General features: G+C 37.9%; 1 protein-coding gene and 1 pseudogene across 12 annotated transcripts in view; both read left to right on the forward strand.

The window, feature by feature from the left end:
* The first annotated feature begins 2,272 nt into the window (after positions 1–2,272).
* The window catches only part of Vwa5a (von Willebrand factor A domain containing 5A), a 36,980-nt gene continuing 21,539 nt past the window's right edge, over positions 2,273–17,713 (forward strand). For 6 of the 12 annotated variants that reach the window (XM_087212626.1, XM_004870873.4, XM_013067854.3 and 3 more), the window contains exons 1-11: positions 2,273–2,368; positions 3,104–3,287; positions 4,483–4,540; positions 4,660–4,862; positions 5,162–5,384; positions 5,500–5,675; positions 5,957–6,071; positions 12,478–12,647; positions 12,891–12,979; positions 13,148–13,292; positions 13,688–13,767. In XM_087212626.1, coding sequence (XP_087068752.1) covers positions 4,498–4,540; positions 4,660–4,862; positions 5,162–5,384; positions 5,500–5,675; positions 5,957–6,071; positions 12,478–12,647; positions 12,891–12,979; positions 13,148–13,292; positions 13,688–13,767 — 1,244 coding nt within the window. In that variant the 5' untranslated portion in view covers positions 2,273–2,368; positions 3,104–3,287; positions 4,483–4,497. Of the gene's footprint in view, positions 2,369–2,389; positions 2,477–3,101; positions 3,288–4,482; positions 4,541–4,659; positions 4,863–5,161; positions 5,385–5,499; positions 5,676–5,956; positions 6,072–12,477; positions 12,648–12,890; positions 12,980–13,147; positions 13,293–13,687; positions 13,768–17,713 lie in introns of those variants that run through there. The other 6 variants (XM_087212629.1, XM_087212628.1, XM_087212625.1 and 3 more) reach the window with 5 other exon arrangements.
* Positions 10,406–12,004, forward strand: LOC147827810 (exportin-4 pseudogene; annotated as a pseudogene).

Raw genomic sequence — 17,713 nt, forward strand, 5'->3', positions numbered from 1 at the left:
TATTTCACTTAGGAGTATAGCCTCAATGTGCATCCACTTAGCTACAAATGTCTCCAGTTTCTCATTCTTTATGGTTGAGTAGTACTCCATTTTATAGAAAAACCCACATCTGATGGGTAGTTGGACTGTTTCCAAGTTTTAGCTATTACATACTGTGCTGCTATAAACATGGGTGCACATATATCACGGTGGTATGATTCTTTTAATTTTTTTCAGAAGATACCCAGTAGAGGAACAGCTGGGTCAAATGGGACTTCCAATCCTAGTTGATTGAGGTATCTTCATATTGATTTCCACAGTAATTGCACCAGTCTGCACTCCCACCAACAATAAAGAAGGGTTCCTTTCTCTCCACAATCCTGCCAGCATTTGTTATTGGTTGATTTCATGATAGTTTCTCTGGTGTGAAAAACTAAAAGTGTAAATAAGAATCAAAATGTATAATTGATATTGTGAAATAGGAAGAAAATGTCTAAAGGAGTAGGGGAAGTGGGAGGGGTAGGGGAAAGTAAAGAAGGGAAAAGAAAAAATATGTGAAAAGGAAAAACATGGAAATAAAGTCTTTGTAAATAGGGAAGGATGGAGGGGGTGAAGGGAAGGCAGGGGAATGGGGAAAAAATAAGAACCAAAATTCAACATGTAAAAGATACAAGATCCCGATGATGAATGTAACTGTATTGTATACCTAAAATGTACCAGTAAACTGAGTGGAAAAAAAGAAAAAAAGAAATGCTTGATGATATTTTGTTTTCTTTCAGCAATTTACCAGATATAGTATTATTTACTTATTTGTTTATTGAATACTTCCTTCTCTTACAATGTAAGCCCTAGGGGGATAAGATTTTTTCTGTATTGTTTATTGTCACAATGCCAATTTGCAGAATAATGCCTTGCACATAAATTTATTAACTAAAATAATGAACAATATATTTCTCATTCCAAATTTCAATTACTGGACTCACTAAATATTTTATATGAAAAGAATGACATTATCTAACATGTTTAAACACAGCATATAAACAAGCACATAAATAAAATGCATCCATGCCTTAATAACTAGAAAGGTCTGTTTAATTGTGTATATTGTGCCAGAGTAAGGGGATTTTCCTATATAACTGTCCTTGACACATATCCAGCATACGCTTTCTGTGATTCAATTACTTCTTGCCAAACTGTCACATCTGACCACATATGGCTGACTTCTATTTCTAAGCTTTTAATTGAGCTAGATTAGGTAATGAACTCTGCTCACTTTTACAGCTTCTTCCTTTCGGTGCTCAGATATATCAGCTAATAAAAGGAAATGATAGCAATGAGAAATACTAGATATGAGTCATTCCTTCTCACAATTAGTTTAGTACATATAAAAATAGATCCTAGTATTGATAAAATACAATAATGCTTATATTTTTCTTTACTATATATGTGTATATGATGTGCATGTGGGTGTACTTATGTGTATATTTATAGATATACATACTCTCACATCTGTTAAGATCAATTAGTTCTTAGAAGCAATCAGCAAGATAGGTATGTCATTGCCCTCCTTTTACAGAATCAAGAACAGACAACTTAGGGAGAAATAATTACCTCAACAAATATAGCGTAGGAAACACAATCAGGCTGAGTCTTACATACATGCCATATATTCTTTACATAAATTCTCAAAAGTGGTTAAAACTTTCCTTAAATCCTAGATTTAATAGTTCTTGTGAAACAAATGATACAAGAGATACAATCATGTCTCATGATCTTTAGCCAGGAAAATCAGCACAGCTACTTTCAGATACATTGTTACCTCAAACATTTCATTTTATTGCCCTGATGAAATGTTCGGAGATTACCTAGGCCTGTAAAATTCTGTCCTTAGTGAAAAGATATGGTCTCATTAAAGCAAAAGTGCATGTGTTGCTCTGGCTTTGGGTATAACTTGCTGATAGAAGAGGATAGAAGATTCAAATTAAATATAAGGAGCCAAAATACCCATCATGTCTTATTACCAGGGTCTACCACACTGTCAACCCTGGGGAAAGGCTGTTAAAGAAATGAGCAGTTTTTTGTATCATTTTTGGTGTTACTGCTGCAGCATTTTCACTTGCAAAACACATCCCTTTCATTTGCTGATCCTCTAATTGTTCCTTTGCCAGACCTGACAGAAGAAAAAAGTAAATGTTCTTTTCTGAAGACTTTTCTGTCTACCCACAGAAAAGCGGAAGTTGCACTATTTGTTTAAGAATTTTCCACCAGTCCCTTAGTCATACAGTTGCTACTTTATAACTGGTCCCTAGGAGGGGGTGGGACTTCCAGGAAACAGTGTTTACAGTTGTTTTCATTTTCAGTGACTGGGAGAGCTGTGGATCAGGGGAAGGTAAGTGACCCTGTTGCTGGCACTGGGGTGAGGGGTGAGGGGTGATGGGCGAGGGAGAGCCTCACATTCTGCCTCCATTTCCTCTGTTGGAGCTTGTTCTAAGAACAGGTGGGGAATTTAGTCCTGGTGTGTGATCCCAGAGGTTGTCCACAGGCTTGGCAGTAGAGAGGATCATGTCGGGGTTTGAGGGGGCATTTAACTATTTTCTAAGGATCTTAGGGCCCCTTTCCTAATTATTCTTCACTTTAACTTTTCCTCCTCTTTAACTCTCAGGCAACTGATTTTATAGGTTTGTGCTGTGAAAATATGGCTTTAAGCCTCTACTCCAATCGATCGCAGCCCATAAATCTTTCTATAAAGCATTTTAAGAGCTTTACACTGTCCCTTGTGTAAATACGCATGCAGTACAAATCTAGGACTGAATATTTGAAGATTAAATTACTCTCTGTTTCTATGCAACCCACACTGTGCACCCCAAATCTCCTCCTTGGAAAGATCCTAGGCTCTCCACTCCTGCCCTGAAACAAGGTGCAGGGGTGTGGCCCACTGTGCTACCCTCTCCTTCTTACCTGCAGCTTAGTGGCTCCAGCTTAGTGGCTCTGAGCAGGACTCTTGTGATCCTGAGTGTCCGCCTGAGATAGCTCGCTGTCCCAGTGAGAAGCCTCCCAGAGAGCCTCAGGTGCAGGTTTTGAGCTTGATGAGCTGCCATAGACAGTCTTTACCCTCTTTTCCTAGGTGCTTTTCTGAAGAACACCTAGAACAGAACAGAATTCTGACCCAGTCCAGCTCTGTACTGAGGAAGGATGGGCAGAGGGTGCAGCATAGCAAGTTTCTCTGGACGAGGAATTTGTTCTGGAAAATAAGGTTGTTTCTTTTTAGGGGATGCTATCTACTGCTCTCTTTTCTCACAGCCACCTTGGTGAGTATGGGGCAGCCTGAGAGCTTTGGTTGTCTGACACAGTCCTTCAGCTGTTTCGCTCCTGTGTGAGTCGCTTGCTTTAAGCTCCCTCCTGGTAGTACTAGAGATTTTTTTTGACACCCTACTCACAGCCTGTTTTTCTTGAGAGAATTTGCCACACTTACGGTCTTCTGTTTTCTATGCAGTCTTCTGTCCCTTCAACTGTTGCGAAAATGTGAGATATTTTAGCACATTTAATTTTCATGTAGTTGTTCTAAATGGCAGATGTACAATGATGAGCCTAATTTGTTGGTGTGGTTTTGTGAGAATAGAGCTTGGTGTACAGGAATACCACTGATATCCTAGATGGATAATTAGCATGAGCTTTGCTTTTGGTTGGGGTCAAATATTTGTTTGCTTGTTTTTTTCTTTCTTCTTTCTGTGCTGTGGATTGAACCCAGAGCTTTATGCATCCTAGGCAAGTGTTTTACAACTGACCTTCAGGCCCAGTAATAAAGTATGCTTTAAATATGGTTGTAATGAGCTTACAGGGCCTAGAAATAGTCCTGCCAAAAGCTTCAGAATCCCTCAGGGTGGAGTTGCTCTAGGAGAAAAAGTGGTCCTTCTCAAAGGCCTCCTGTTTTTTCTGACCTACAGATCTATTAGGGAAGGGTGGAGTTCTCAATAACTCCTCTATCCAGAGCCTGTGAATAAGCACATGGGTGTCATGTTGCTTTAGTGTGCTCCTCAAGGTGAATAGCTCCCTTATTGGTGCTGGAGATTGTAGTGCAGGTCACAGAACAGGGAGAGTTAAGCTAGCTACGTGATTAGTTCAAAACTGTTCCAGAGCAGCTTCCGTAGGCATTAGGGCCCTTCGCTAGGATCAAATCCATCTGTAGATTCTCTGGATAGAAGATAAGTGGGTTATTAAACACTGCTGAAGAAGTAATATTGTCGTTGGGAGCAGCCACAGCATGTTTTGGAGATTTCCTGTTAGTGGACATTTAGTGTATCTTGCAGCTTTCCTATTTGGGGCTGGCATTAGGAGCTAACCTTCCAAATTGTTGTCTCCTTCTCTCCATCTTTATTCTTCCTAGCTCCAACACTAACCCTCTGAATGCATTCTGATGCCAGAGAGAATCATGTAAATTATTGGCCTTTGAATGGAAAGCTCCCAACATGCCACTCTGCTCACGCTGTATGTATCTTTCCACAGAAATCCTGCTTCGCCATGGTGCGTGCCTGTGGTCTGCTCACTCACCAAGATCAACCAGGCAAGCCTGATTCTTGACTTTTACTTGCCACTGTATCTTTGGTACTTTGAACAATTCCTGGCCTGCATGGGGAACTCTACTAAAGCTTGTTAAATTCTTGAACCCTGATCTCTCTCCAGTGGCCCTGAAGGACATCTCTGTGACGCTGTCCATCCGTGAGTTTGTAGCTGGTGTTTCTGCAACCTTACACTATGAGAATGAGGAAAAGGTTGCTCTGGAGGCCTTCTTCGTTTTCCCCATGGATGAAGATTCTGCTGTCTATACCTTTGAGGCCTTGGTGGATGGGAAGAAAATTGTGGCAGAGTTACAGGACAAGATGAAGGTACTAGAGATAAATACAGTGTCTCTTTATTCTTTCCTTATAATACACATTTTAGGGTCTCTACTAAATGAAACCTCACAAAAACATTCTGCTGTTGAATGGTCTTTCTTCCACTCCTTTATAATTGTTATTTTCCTAAAATCATTTGGTGGGGGGGGGGATCTATTAGAGCCATTCAGAATACGGCTAGCTGTGCATGTGACAAAACCCATCACAGCCCCTCCCCAGTGGTCTGTTTTCTGTAGTATTCATCTCTTCTTTTGATGTTACTTTTCCTTGCTGTTGGTATTTTTCTGCAGGCCCACACTGACTATGAGGTTGCCATCTCTCAGGGCTGCCAGGCTTATCTACTGGAAGAGGATAAGTCCTCCAGGGATGTCTTCTGTTGCAATGTGGGCAACCTCCAACCAGGGTCAAAGGTGGCACTAACACTGAGGTATGTGCAGGAGCTGCCCTTGGAAGCAGACGGGGCTCTACGCTACGTGCTCCCAGCTATCCTGAATCCTAGGTACCATCTCTCTGGTGAGTACCTCTCTTTTGAATACCAAGTGCTGGCATAATTGGAGAAATTCCCTTAAGTTTATAGATATGTTAAAAAGTGTTGGCAAGGAAAATAGGATTAGTGTGATTTTTGTAGGGCTGACTGAGGACAGTTGCCTTGATCTGAAGACTCCTATAGTGCCTTTGGAGAACCTGCCCTACACACTCACCATGGTTGCCACCATCAGTTCTCAGCATGGAATCAACAGGGTCCAGTCCAACTGCGCTTTGAGTCCTATGGAGTACCTTGAAGGTGATAAGACTTCTGCTCAGGTAATTAATGAGACATTACTGTTGTTGCAAGTGCTCCTCTTGTGCAGGTCTTGATGTGGTCCTCATCCAACCCTTTCCATCTATTCCTTATTTTTCACCATTAACCCTGAAGATGTACTGTGTTCCTTCCTTTTCCCTGTTCAATGCCCAGACTGTATTCTCATCCCTGCTCGTGATCATACTCACTTTGGAAAGAAACTTACAGCACTCAATTCTGACTGCAGCCCCAGGAATCAAAGAGTAGTGTTTCCAATGTGGCTCCTTTGCTGGTCCCCAATCAGGTTTCGTTGGCTGAAGGACACAAGTTTGATCGGGACATGGAACTTCTTATTTACTACAGTGCAGTGCACAGCCCCAGTGTTGCTGTGGAGATGGCGATGCCTGAAAGGAAACCAGGTATTTTCTTTCTCCTTGTGTAGTCACTTCCTAGGAAGTAATTCTGTCTTGGAATCATCCTCAAATTATTCTCCCCTTTTTCCTCCTCATTCAGTAGCAGTAAAACATATGAACGTGAAATATTTAAAAAGTGTACCCAATAGCATGCAAAAAATGCTTAAATTAATATCACACTGTTATGTCTTACAGGCAAATTTAAGTAGGTTAATAGATAATTGGGCAAAGAAAATGAACAGATAATTTATAAGAGAAAATACAGTCAGTTATAAACATATGACAGTGATTGGTCTCTACAGAAAAGCAAATAAAATGTAATCATGGCTTTTTTTAAACTTTCAAGCAATGGAAAATTTTCAAATCTGATAATCTCTCACGGCTTAGAAGGTGTGGCAGATGTGACATTCTCAAATCGCTTGAGGCAAAATAATTTGATGTCACACTTTACAACAAAGTTTAGTTATATATGTCAAAATACTCATTCCAGTAATTCCAATTTTCAAATATTTCCTTAGAAAATAAATCTAAATATAATTAAAAGTATGCACTGAGGTCTGCTATTTTAATATCAAATATTAGTAAACAATCAAGATGCCTTACAGTGATTAAATTCAATATGCCATCAGTAACTTAATGAGCTATTATGCAGTTACTAAAATAATGTACAGTAAAAGATTGAAGCAACTTGAGGAAAAGGCCTCCAAGAATGGGAAATTAGAGAAAACTAATACATACAGTTTTCCCCTATAAAACTAATTCATGAATAGGAAAAATATGTAAACACACAGGAAGTATGTGTCTAATAATTACAATTAGATGAAAACAAATGTTGATTCTTAGTTCTTTTCAAGCAAGTAGAGGAACTAAGGTTGAGAGACTTTGTATAGAATCAAATGAAGCTGAGATTTGTGTGAGTGAAGATAATTTGAATTAGACTTAACAAGTTGAAACAATGCTTACTATGTACATGGTATTGTTCCAAATGGCTTACAGTGGACCCTCAAGTTACGACTGGCCTGACATATGAACAACTTGGGTTAGTTAAGTTGATGGACCTATTTCTGCCTCTTGTTATCTATAGCATGTATCCAGGTAAACATCCAGATCTCAGCTCTATTGACTTACAATCAACTTAAGTTACAACTAGCCCTCGGGAACTGATTGAGTTCTTCAGTCAAGGGTCCACTGTGTAGATTAATTCATATAATTCTTGTGGCAGCTTTTCTTATTGCTTATTACAGTGCTAGATCCTTTATAAGCATCTGTCTCTCAGCATGGAAATGATTTTATTTAACTCATCAAAAATGCTATTCTTTCACTGTGTATCCAGATGTCTGGATTTTGTAAATATTCATTTTCATTGAATAGTCTGTCATATATTTCCTGGATGAGACCAATTTAAATAGACTGGTTGTTGTTACATCCTATGTATATGAGATGAAACTGAACCCCATCCTGTACCCTTATTGAATCCTAGGGTTACTGTGAATTTAAACCTCTCATCCAGGAATCACTCTCTAAAAGTAGGATAATGGGATGTGATCTTGTATCCTTTTATATTCCCTGAACTATAACACTAGAATTCATATAACCCAGTCATTCTTATGTTATTTCTTTCTCAACACTAATTTTTCAATTCTAGTATCAACTTTCACTTGCTCCAAAGATCACAGATATGACTTTGACAACTTATCCAGGTATAGTAGTCTCCCATGGACTCACTCACCCCATTGTTTGAATGAGATTATTGGAAATCAAAAAGAATCCTAGGGCTTCCCTTTCTTCTAGGGAGTATCTGTGAGGGCTGCATATCCAAAACAGATGTAATTATGTCACATGTATAATGCTTATAAATGTCCCTCAGATTTGTCAGCTTAAAAATTACACACATGAACATTTCCTTCAAAGTTGAAAATTAAAGATTTAAACAGTGATAAACTTTCTCTCGATTTTATTTGCTTCTTTGGGATAATGCTGGAAATATTTACTTAATGTGTCTCATTTACTTAATGAGTTGCCAGGAAATTGGCATCCATTGACACTACTCTGTTGTTTGGGCCTGCTAACTTCTACCCTCTTATTTTCTTTCATATTTGTTCTGCTTTTGTCTCTGTTGTATGCTTATAATTCACTGAAAGCCCTTTGCAAGCAGATAGTGCATAGAATTGAACAGGGTTTTGGATTTGAGGTTCTCTAGTTCCTGATTAAACTTACTAAGAATGATTCCTATAAACATAGATATGCATATGTCCCTGTAATATGATGAATTTGACTCTTTTGGGAAGATTTCTAGAAGTAGGATAGCTAAGTCAAATGGAATTTCTATTTTTAGTTTGTTGAGGAATTGCCACACTCCTTTCCATTGTGGTTGTACTAGTTTGCAATCTCACCAACAATGTAGAAGAATTTCTTTTTCCCCACATCCTCTCCAGCATTTGTTTTTAGATTTGTTGATGATAGTCATTCTTTCTTGGATAAGAAAGATGGTATCTCAGTGTATTTTTAATTTGTATTTCTCTGATGACCCACAATAATAAGCATATTTTCATGTATTTATTGGCCATTTGTACTTCTGAAAAATGTCTGTTCAGTTGTCCATTGTTTACTTGGGTCTTTTATTTTGGGGAGTCTAATTTTTTTGAGTTCTTTATATATTCTTGATGTTAATCCTCTATGGAATAACGTGATTTTTTTCCCTATTCTGTATATTGTCTCTTCACTGTGTTGGTTGTTTTCTTTGCTGTGCAGAAGCATTTTAATTTGATATGATTCCATTTGTTGCTTCTTGGTGTTGTGGGCAGAGAGTCCCCACCATCCCAGGCCTGACTCTCCCAACAAAGCAGAAGGTTGTGGAAGAATCAGAGATCAGAAGCGTAGAAGCAAAGTTTGTACTTTTATTCAGCAAGGATGCAAGAGTACAGCTGCCTTCTCTCAGAGAGACAGGCTAGGGTGCCCAAAATGGAGCCACTGTTGAAGGGGGACTCGAGGTATTACTGTGTAGTAGTTGGGGCCCTATTCTGTCTCTGGGCTGAGGGAGCCCCTACTTGATTGGTTGATTGGCTCATTACTAGAGAGGCTAGGGAAGGGTCTTTGGGGGCTTTTCACACTTCAGGGTCAGGTTTAATTTTTTTTCTTTTAACTTTTGCAAACCAAGCTTTGCAAGGTACAGCATACAGATAAAGTGCAACCAGAGGGTGTCAGCTCTTTCCAGGTGGTTAAACCTGTTCAACCACCTGTCTTAACTCCTTGTGGGGAGGAGTCCCTCCTCTTTCCCTACCCAAGGGTCTCTATCCCTACATCGGCATTATTTCTTGTGCCATTGTGGTTCTGTTCAGAAAGTCCTGGCCTATGCCTCTATCTTCAAGAGTTATACCAATTTTATCTTCCAGCAGATTGTGTCTTTTAACATGTAGATCCTTGATCCATTTTGATTTTAGTTTAGTGCATGGTGAAATATATGAGTCTAGACTCAAAATTCTGCGTGTGCATATCCAGTTGTCCCAACAATGTCTGTTAAAGAGGCTATCTTTCTTCCAGCGCATCCTTCTGGCTTTTTTATGAAACATCAAATAGCTGTACGGGGAGCATGGTTTATAATAGCCAGATCTTGGAAAACAGCATATTTGTCCACCAACAGATGGATGGATAAGGAAAATGTGGTATTTATACACAATAGAATACTAGGCTGCCATAAAGAAAAATAAACCTGAGGCATTGATAAGTAAATGAATGCAACCTGAGAACGTAACTTTAAGTGAAATAAGTCAGACACACAAACTCACATATCACGTGGTTTCTTTTACATGAGAAACACATACAGAGCAAAACAGAAGAGACACAGCACAGACAGTGTGGTAATGTGGCAGCAGCCTTCTGGGCCTTCTGCCAGAGATAGCCCAATGCTGGATGCTGCCAACCTGGCTCTTACTTGTTTACTCCTGGCAGCCCAGGACCCAGCTGCCCCGCTACACCCGCCAAAGCCCAGAAGCCAGCGTCCACAGCAGACTGCCTCGGAAACCCATGAGGATCTAGGGTGGCGGTGGTGATTGGCTGCCCATGGCACCCGATCCCATGCAGCAGTGGGGATCATTGAAGAGAGACCATGATGGAGGCGACACTGGTGCCCCCAGAGGTGATCACTCAGCTGGAGAACACGGCCAAAATTCTGATGGCATCACCTTCCGTGGTCAATGAACAATGACATCATGCAGAACACATATTCTTATCATTTTGAAAATCAAAATCACCATTTGCAGTGTACAAGCATATTTTGGTTCTTCCTGCTGTGGAAGTAACAGTTGGAGAGAGGAAAAGTTTGTGAAAATTGTGATCTGAGATTAGCTGCCACCTGCCTGATGTCTTCTGAGAGGCACTAACCTCTTTGTGGTGCTAGAGCAAGTTCACTGGATTAGAAAAAGAACAGAAACTAATAAAGTGGACTGTGTCCTTTTCCAAGCTGCAGCCATCATAATGGAGGCAGGAGTCTGAGAGTAGATTCTTTTGCAAAAAGGCAACATTGAGTCCCTGAGAACATTCATTCCTCTTAACCTATGTCTTACAGAGGCCCAACCTTCAAAGGTATGCTCGGTAACAGATTCTATTAGCAGTAGCAGTAAATGTAAAATGAAGATCATTAGATAAATCTATTGACTATAAAAGCATTTTTTGTGCAGTCAGCCAGGTGATAAGTAGTGGCAATCCCACTGTGCAAACACTGGCCTGGTTCTATTCTAACTGCATTATTCTCAAGTTCAAGGAAGACTAGCAACACTGAACAGAGTATGGAATTCCATGGTAACTGCAAGAGTTTTGCAGGAAGAAGACCTTCACCAGATCTTCATGTTAACTGTTGAAGTTCTACAGGAGTTCAGCAGGCAGGAAAACCTCAAGATGCAGATGTCCTCAGTGTTTCAGCATTACCTTGCACTGGCCAATCAAGTCCTGAGCTGGAACTTTCTTCTTCCAAATTTGGGCAGACATTATATAGCGATGTTTGAATCCTCACAAAATGTGCCATTGAAGCCAACAGAGTCCTGGTAGGAGACTCTTCTGGACAGCAGAGTTACGGAACTTTTCTTCACAGTACATTGAAAAATCAGAGAAGATTCACAGGATTCACAGGAGAAGATGGCACAGGATTCTCTGTAGTGCCTTGCCCAGTTAGCCTATCTGCATGGACCTGTCTTCGCTGATGACAATCACAAGTTGATTATCTAGCACACTTTATTGAAGGGTTACTGAATACTATCAATGGAATTGAAATAGAAGATTTTGAAGCTGTGGGAATCTCCAGCATTATTAGCAATGTGATAACTGTGTTCCCTCGAAACTTTTTAACTGCCATTCCTAGTGAAATTCTCTCCTCCTTTGTTAACTGCCTCACACACCTCACTTGTTCTTTTGGGCAAAGTGCTGCACTGGAAGAAGTGCTTGATAAAGATGACATGGTATACATGGAAACATATGATAAATTGCTGGAGTACTGGCTAACTTTGGTCCAAGATGATAAACATTTCCATAAAGGCTTTTGTACTCAAAATGTAGTTCAAGTTTTCAATTCCTGTATTCAGTGCCACCTAGCTGCTCTGGATGGCATGAGGAATTTGACTGCCAATGGTGTCACCTCTCTTGAGGAAGAAGAAATAAGTGAACTTCAAGAAGATGACCAAAACCAGTTTTCTGATTAACTACTAGTGTAGGAATGCTAGGGAGAATTGCTGCAGAACACTGTGTACCCCTTCTAACAAGGTAGACCCAGTCCAAAGAAACCCTATGGAGCAAATATCCTCTCTTCACAATTCTCTGGAGAGCACTCTATTCACAATTCTCTGCCCCATATCCCAGCACACTGGACAAAATGGACAGAAACATACCCATGATTGCAGTCTTTGGCTTACACATTTGGAGCCCAGACACAACATAGATGGCAGACAGATTATGGAAAACTTGGTATGAGAAATGATTTGACCCATATCAATAAAACTTGGAATAACTGGTTTAAAGAAAACCAAGAGACATAGGAAGTAGAGGGAAGTTCAAATACTTCCTCGAATTGCATATTCTGTAGTTTCAAAAATATTTAATATATATGCTAATTTATTTCACTTATACTACTAGTTTATCTTAGTTCATTGAAAAGGAAGTTTTGTGTTATTATCTGTTTCTTTTTTTGAGAATCTTTTTGGCTTATGTATTCTATTCTGAGTAACTATTCTGAAGACAGTGATACATGGCATATCAACTATTGTTATTCTTTTATTATTTTGTTATGAATTTTTTTATTTTCTAATAAAATAAAAAAGTAATATAATCCCTAGGAACACAGAAGAAGAAAAAAAGAATGATTCCTATGAACTTTAAAATTCTTGAGTTCTTTTCATCTTACAGGGTCCTTATTTTTTCTGTGTAGATAGTTTGATGGGAGATCCAGCCGTCATGGTGAGTTTCTACCCAGATATTCCAGACACTGAGACATCAATGATCTGTGGGGAATTCATCTTCCTCATGGACCGCTCAGGAAGCATGGACACCCCTATGAGTAAACAGGACAGGTCTCAGCTGCGCATAGAGGCAGCCAAGGTAAAATTGTCTTCTTTCTTTCTGCATCACACACTAAAATGGGGATGCATCTGAGTAGTTCTAGGAGGGTCTATTTGGAGCTGTAGCTCTGTGCTCCACCTGAGTGATAGCCAGCATGACCACCATACAGATAGTCTTAAAATCGAAAGGGCATGAAATGAGTGGTAGCCCACACTCAAGAGTTAGACTGTTGGAGTCTGAGAGAGTCCTTTCACTCTGTGCCCTCTTCTCTCTTACCTTCAGGAGACACTGATTTTGTTGTTAAAGAGTTTGCCGCTAGACTGTTATTTCAACATCTATGGATTTGGATCTTCCTTTGAGGCATTCTTTCCGTAAGTCTAAGGAAAGGCCATAGAAAGCCTACAAATATATATAAATATTGTTGAAAGTGTTACTAGGCACTGACTTGGGAACTGGTGATTGCAGGTAGGATTATTATTTTCTCAACAGGGGCAATTTTGAGCTGTCCTCCTGTAACCAGGTGTGTTCCTTTCTCTCAGGGAGAGTGTGAAGTACACTCAGCAAACAATGGAGGAGGCAGTGGAGAGAGTCCAGCTCCTGAAAGCAGACCTAGGGGGCACTGAAATCTTGACACCACTCCAGAAAATTTTCAGGGGACCTTCCATCCCTGGTCACCCCCTACAGGTAAGAATCACAATAGAGCCAGCAGCAGGGACAAAGAAAGTGGAAACTGCTCAAGAATCTTTGTCCCTAAACTTCACTGGGGAGAGTCTGTAATTGAGAGTCTTTTGTCATGTAAGAAAGAGAAAGTAAGAGGAGAGATTTTCTTCTTTTTAAATTCCATGTGAGGGACAGCAGAAGTGCTTTTGTAGAGGCCACAAATGCTTCATAGGGATCTAATGTGGGGAGGGCCTGAAAATTCTGAGTTCTGAGCATCTGGTGGGAATATGGTGAGGTGACATGGAATACTAGGGGTCCTGTTTGAAGAGGCATTGGAACATCTGAAATGAAACAGCTGGGTTTTCAAGGGCAAATTCTGGTAACTTAGAATGAACTTGACAGAGGCTTTCTCTGTACAGCTTTTTGTCTTCACAGATGGAGAAGTTACTGATACATTTAGTGTAATTAAAGAAGTTAAATTCAACAGCAAGAAACACAGGTATGGTGAGAACATGATTTCTCCTGTGATGATCGGATCTTAGTAATATCACTTGAAGTCTAGTATCAGTGTTGATTTTATTTGCCGAGAACAAAAACATTGAAAAATTTTAATTTTACTAGCTAACAATTTATTCTTCCCTACAGTAGTTAAAACTACTTTTCTAAACAACACCAATAACACAGCAAGCTCCCTGTCCTTTAGTGTTTTGAAAAATTTTATTATAACCATAGTTAACAAAGGAAAACATAGAAAGCTATACAAATGATAAATAACCAGCCAGATGAACTATCATAGCAAGTACACTGTGCAACTCTCACACAAGTTGAGAGCTGGAATGTTATCAGACTTCTTTCTGTTAAGCCCTGCCTTCAATTACAATGCACTTAGAGTAGCTCTCCAGACTTATAACTCCAGGCATTGTGCTTGATTTTAAATTAAAGCAAGTGAATTATACAGTATTTTTTTGTGAGTATTGCTTTTTATTGTTTTCAACAGTATGTTGCTATGCAAACATTTTATATTCAGCTATAGTTAGTTTTCTTTAGTGTTCAATGTTTGGTGGAAAGACTATGCTATAATACTGTCATTTATATTGATTCTGAAGCTGATGAACTTTGGCCTGAGTGTTAATAATAATGCTTCTATGAACATTCTTACATTTTTGTACATATATTTTTTCATGCATATTTATATAGTTGACCATACTTACCTGCAGGTTCTGCATCCATTGATTCAATCTTTACATAGCATTTTCACTGTATTAGTTTTCATACATTTACAAATGATTTAAATTTTGTAGGAGGATGTGTGTAGCTTATATGAAAATACTACACTATTTTATATGAGACTTTAGCATCTTCATGTTTGGTATCTGTATAGGGTCTTCTTGGAAACAATCTCCAAAGGATACCATGGGATAGCTTTATATACATAGTTGAATACATATACATTTTTTGAGTAGACAGAGTTATAGAATTCTGGGAAATGCCAGTAATTTTCCAAGTTGATATAATAATTTAATTCACACCAGATTTATTGAAGATTTTCAGTTGCCTAATTTCTTATTCAAAATTTGGTATCATTTATGTCTTTAACTTTTAGCCAGTTTTATATATGTGAAGTAAGTGGTATCTCATTATATTGTTAATTTACATTTTTTTGGCAGCTCAACTTCATGCACTTTTTCATATTTATTAGTCATTTGGACATCTTATTTTGTCACGTAACTTCAAATATCTTTCCTACTTTTATTTTTTCTATTGATTGAGTTTCTTTTTCTACTCATCTGTATTCATTTTATGGTTTGGTTACGGGCACATTGTTGACTATATGGTCTAGAAATATGTGTTTTTACACTATGACTTGTCTTTACTCTCAAAATACTACCTTTTGGTTAAAAGTTATTCTTGGCTTTAACTTAATTCATTACTCTTTTTCTTTATCATTAGCACTTTCATTGTGTCTTGTTAATTGAAGTCCCCTCATCTAAGTTTATGAGGATATTTTTTGTTATTTTGAAGTTTTGTTGTTTTTTCTTTTTTCTTTAGACATAGAACACACATAAAATTTATTTGTGTGCATTGTGTGAGGTGGGGTCAGATTTTGGGTTTTTTTCACGTACACATCAAAGGGATCTTGTGGTTTGAGAATTTTCTCTCTTTCTTCCTTTCTTATTTGAATTATGAGTGATTGCTAGATTTCATACAAAGGATTTTATGCATCCATTAGGAAAAGTGTATGATTTTATTCTTTATTCTTTTATTATCTAAAAATAATGGTTGTCATTAAATATTAGACCTATCTTGCATTTCTTCAAGAAATCCAAATTGGTTGTGATGTATTAACCTCTGTCATATATTTTTGGATTCAGTTGCTAATAATTGTTTAGGATTTTGTGGAAATAAGTGCATATTTTTATAATTATTTGCCAAATTTTGATATCAAGGTCACACTTGCATCATAAAATGAGTTGTAAAAGTTGCATTTTTCTTTCCAGATTCTGGAAGATTTTCTTTCTTAAATATTTACAAAACATTGCTAGTGGGCTCTCTAGACCTGGAAAACTCAAACAAAATTTTTCTTTTTGAACTATTCATATTTTATATGATTTTATTTCTATGTGAGTTTGGATATCTTACCTAAATTTTCAAATTTGTTTGCTTTAAATTGTTTGTGACATTGTCATATATCATTTAATATTGCAGAATCTACAGTGAGGTTACCTTTTAACTTCAGATGATATTTATGCCTTTTCTAGTTCTTTCTTTGACCTAGAAGCTTATTAGTTTTAATAATCTTTAAAGAACCATCTTTTCTTGGTTTGTTAATTCTGTATAGTTTATAGTTTTTTATTTTATTAACATCTGCTCCTACCTTTTTCATTCCTTTCTTATAATGTTGCTAGGTGCATTGGCTGTTTTTTATCCAACATCTTGATATGAATACTTAGGTAGTTGATCTTTAGACTTACTTTTTGTTTCTAATGAATTTTTAGAGCTATGTCTGTAGCTCGATCCTAAATTTGGATATGTGCTTTTTCACTGGCTTCAATTTGAGGATATTCCCTAGTTATTATTATGATTTCCTTTGTAAGTCTACGTTACTTGCCAATATATAACCTTATTTCCCAATGTTTGAAGATTTTCTATTCTTTTGGCTAGTTTTCAGATATTTTATATGAATCATTACGGAGTGAAAGTGATATCTTACCTCTGAGATGTCTTACTGTTTGTTTCTGGTGAGTTGCTAGAATATGAGCCGGTAGTCATAGTGCAGTTCTGGCCCTATGAACTTCAGTTATTGTGATGGCTGGCATATTTCTAATTCACTCGATCTCTAGGACCATAGCATTCTATCTGAAAAATGTGAGGTGCAGGGACAACTTCCCTTTGAAAGACTCAAACTGTTCCTTTTTCCCTCCTGCCTCTATGAAGCACCTTAGATATTCAGCCACCCATTTGTACTTGATACTTGCTGCAAAGCCTAAGTGGACACCGAGAATTAGTAGGCCCATTTCTTCTCACTTCCCTCCTCTCCAAAGCCTCAGCTTACAGCTTCTTATCTTGGTGGCCCTTTGCTGTTAAAAAAATATTAAAAATACTATGTCTGCATTCTGTAGTTCTCTGTTGGGTTGAGATAACTGTGTCTAGCATTGCTGATAGCAGAACTCATGTAAGATGACATCCCATAAAATTATGATCTATTAAGAACTCTTACGTTTAAGGTTTAGCTCTTCTGCTTGCGAAATGTTTGAAATAATCGACTGACCCTTCCAAGTCTTAGTTTTCTTGTTTGAAAATGATGATGCTAATAATATTTACCTTATGGATTTATTTTGAGAGTTAATAAAATAAAACTAAGTAAAGTATCAGGAATTGTGCTGGACACAAAATAAGTGCTAAATCAAAATTTGTAATTAGTGTTTTTATTATCATCTACCTCAAGCACTTTATTGAGGTTCTAACCATAAAGTTAGCCAGCAATAAAATTTTTCAATTTTTTTATATATAAAAGGATTTTTAAAACTACATAGGCACTTTATAGCATAGGCTATAGTTCAAAGATCATGTCAGAATTTTAAAGATGTTGGTAGGCTATGTTCTATAGGGAAATATGACTCTGGTTAGGCCACTACAATTAGAAATCTGGTCCTTACCCTTACAAATTTAGAGTAACACAATATAGCTTAGTTTAGTTTAACCCAATGTGGGAGTCCCTAGACTTGCGGATGATTTCTCACACTAACCCATAAGCCAAAATTCCATTGTATTAAATTATAATGCAAAATGTTTCTGACTTACATTCTAAAAATGCTTATATTAATATCATCAATGGATTTTCTGTTTATAGACAACTGTATTTGTTAAACCAAATGATGATTAAAAAGCTATTTTGATGCAAATGGAGCAGAATGAGGCAAGAACTTTCCAGTTAGAAGAGCAGG

The sequence above is a fragment of the Heterocephalus glaber genome, unplaced genomic scaffold (assembly GCF_053883595.1).
Source record: "Heterocephalus glaber isolate CG9 unplaced genomic scaffold, H.glaber_assembly_v1.0 deba00001431, whole genome shotgun sequence".
Taxonomy (NCBI): Eukaryota; Metazoa; Chordata; class Mammalia; order Rodentia; family Bathyergidae; genus Heterocephalus; species Heterocephalus glaber.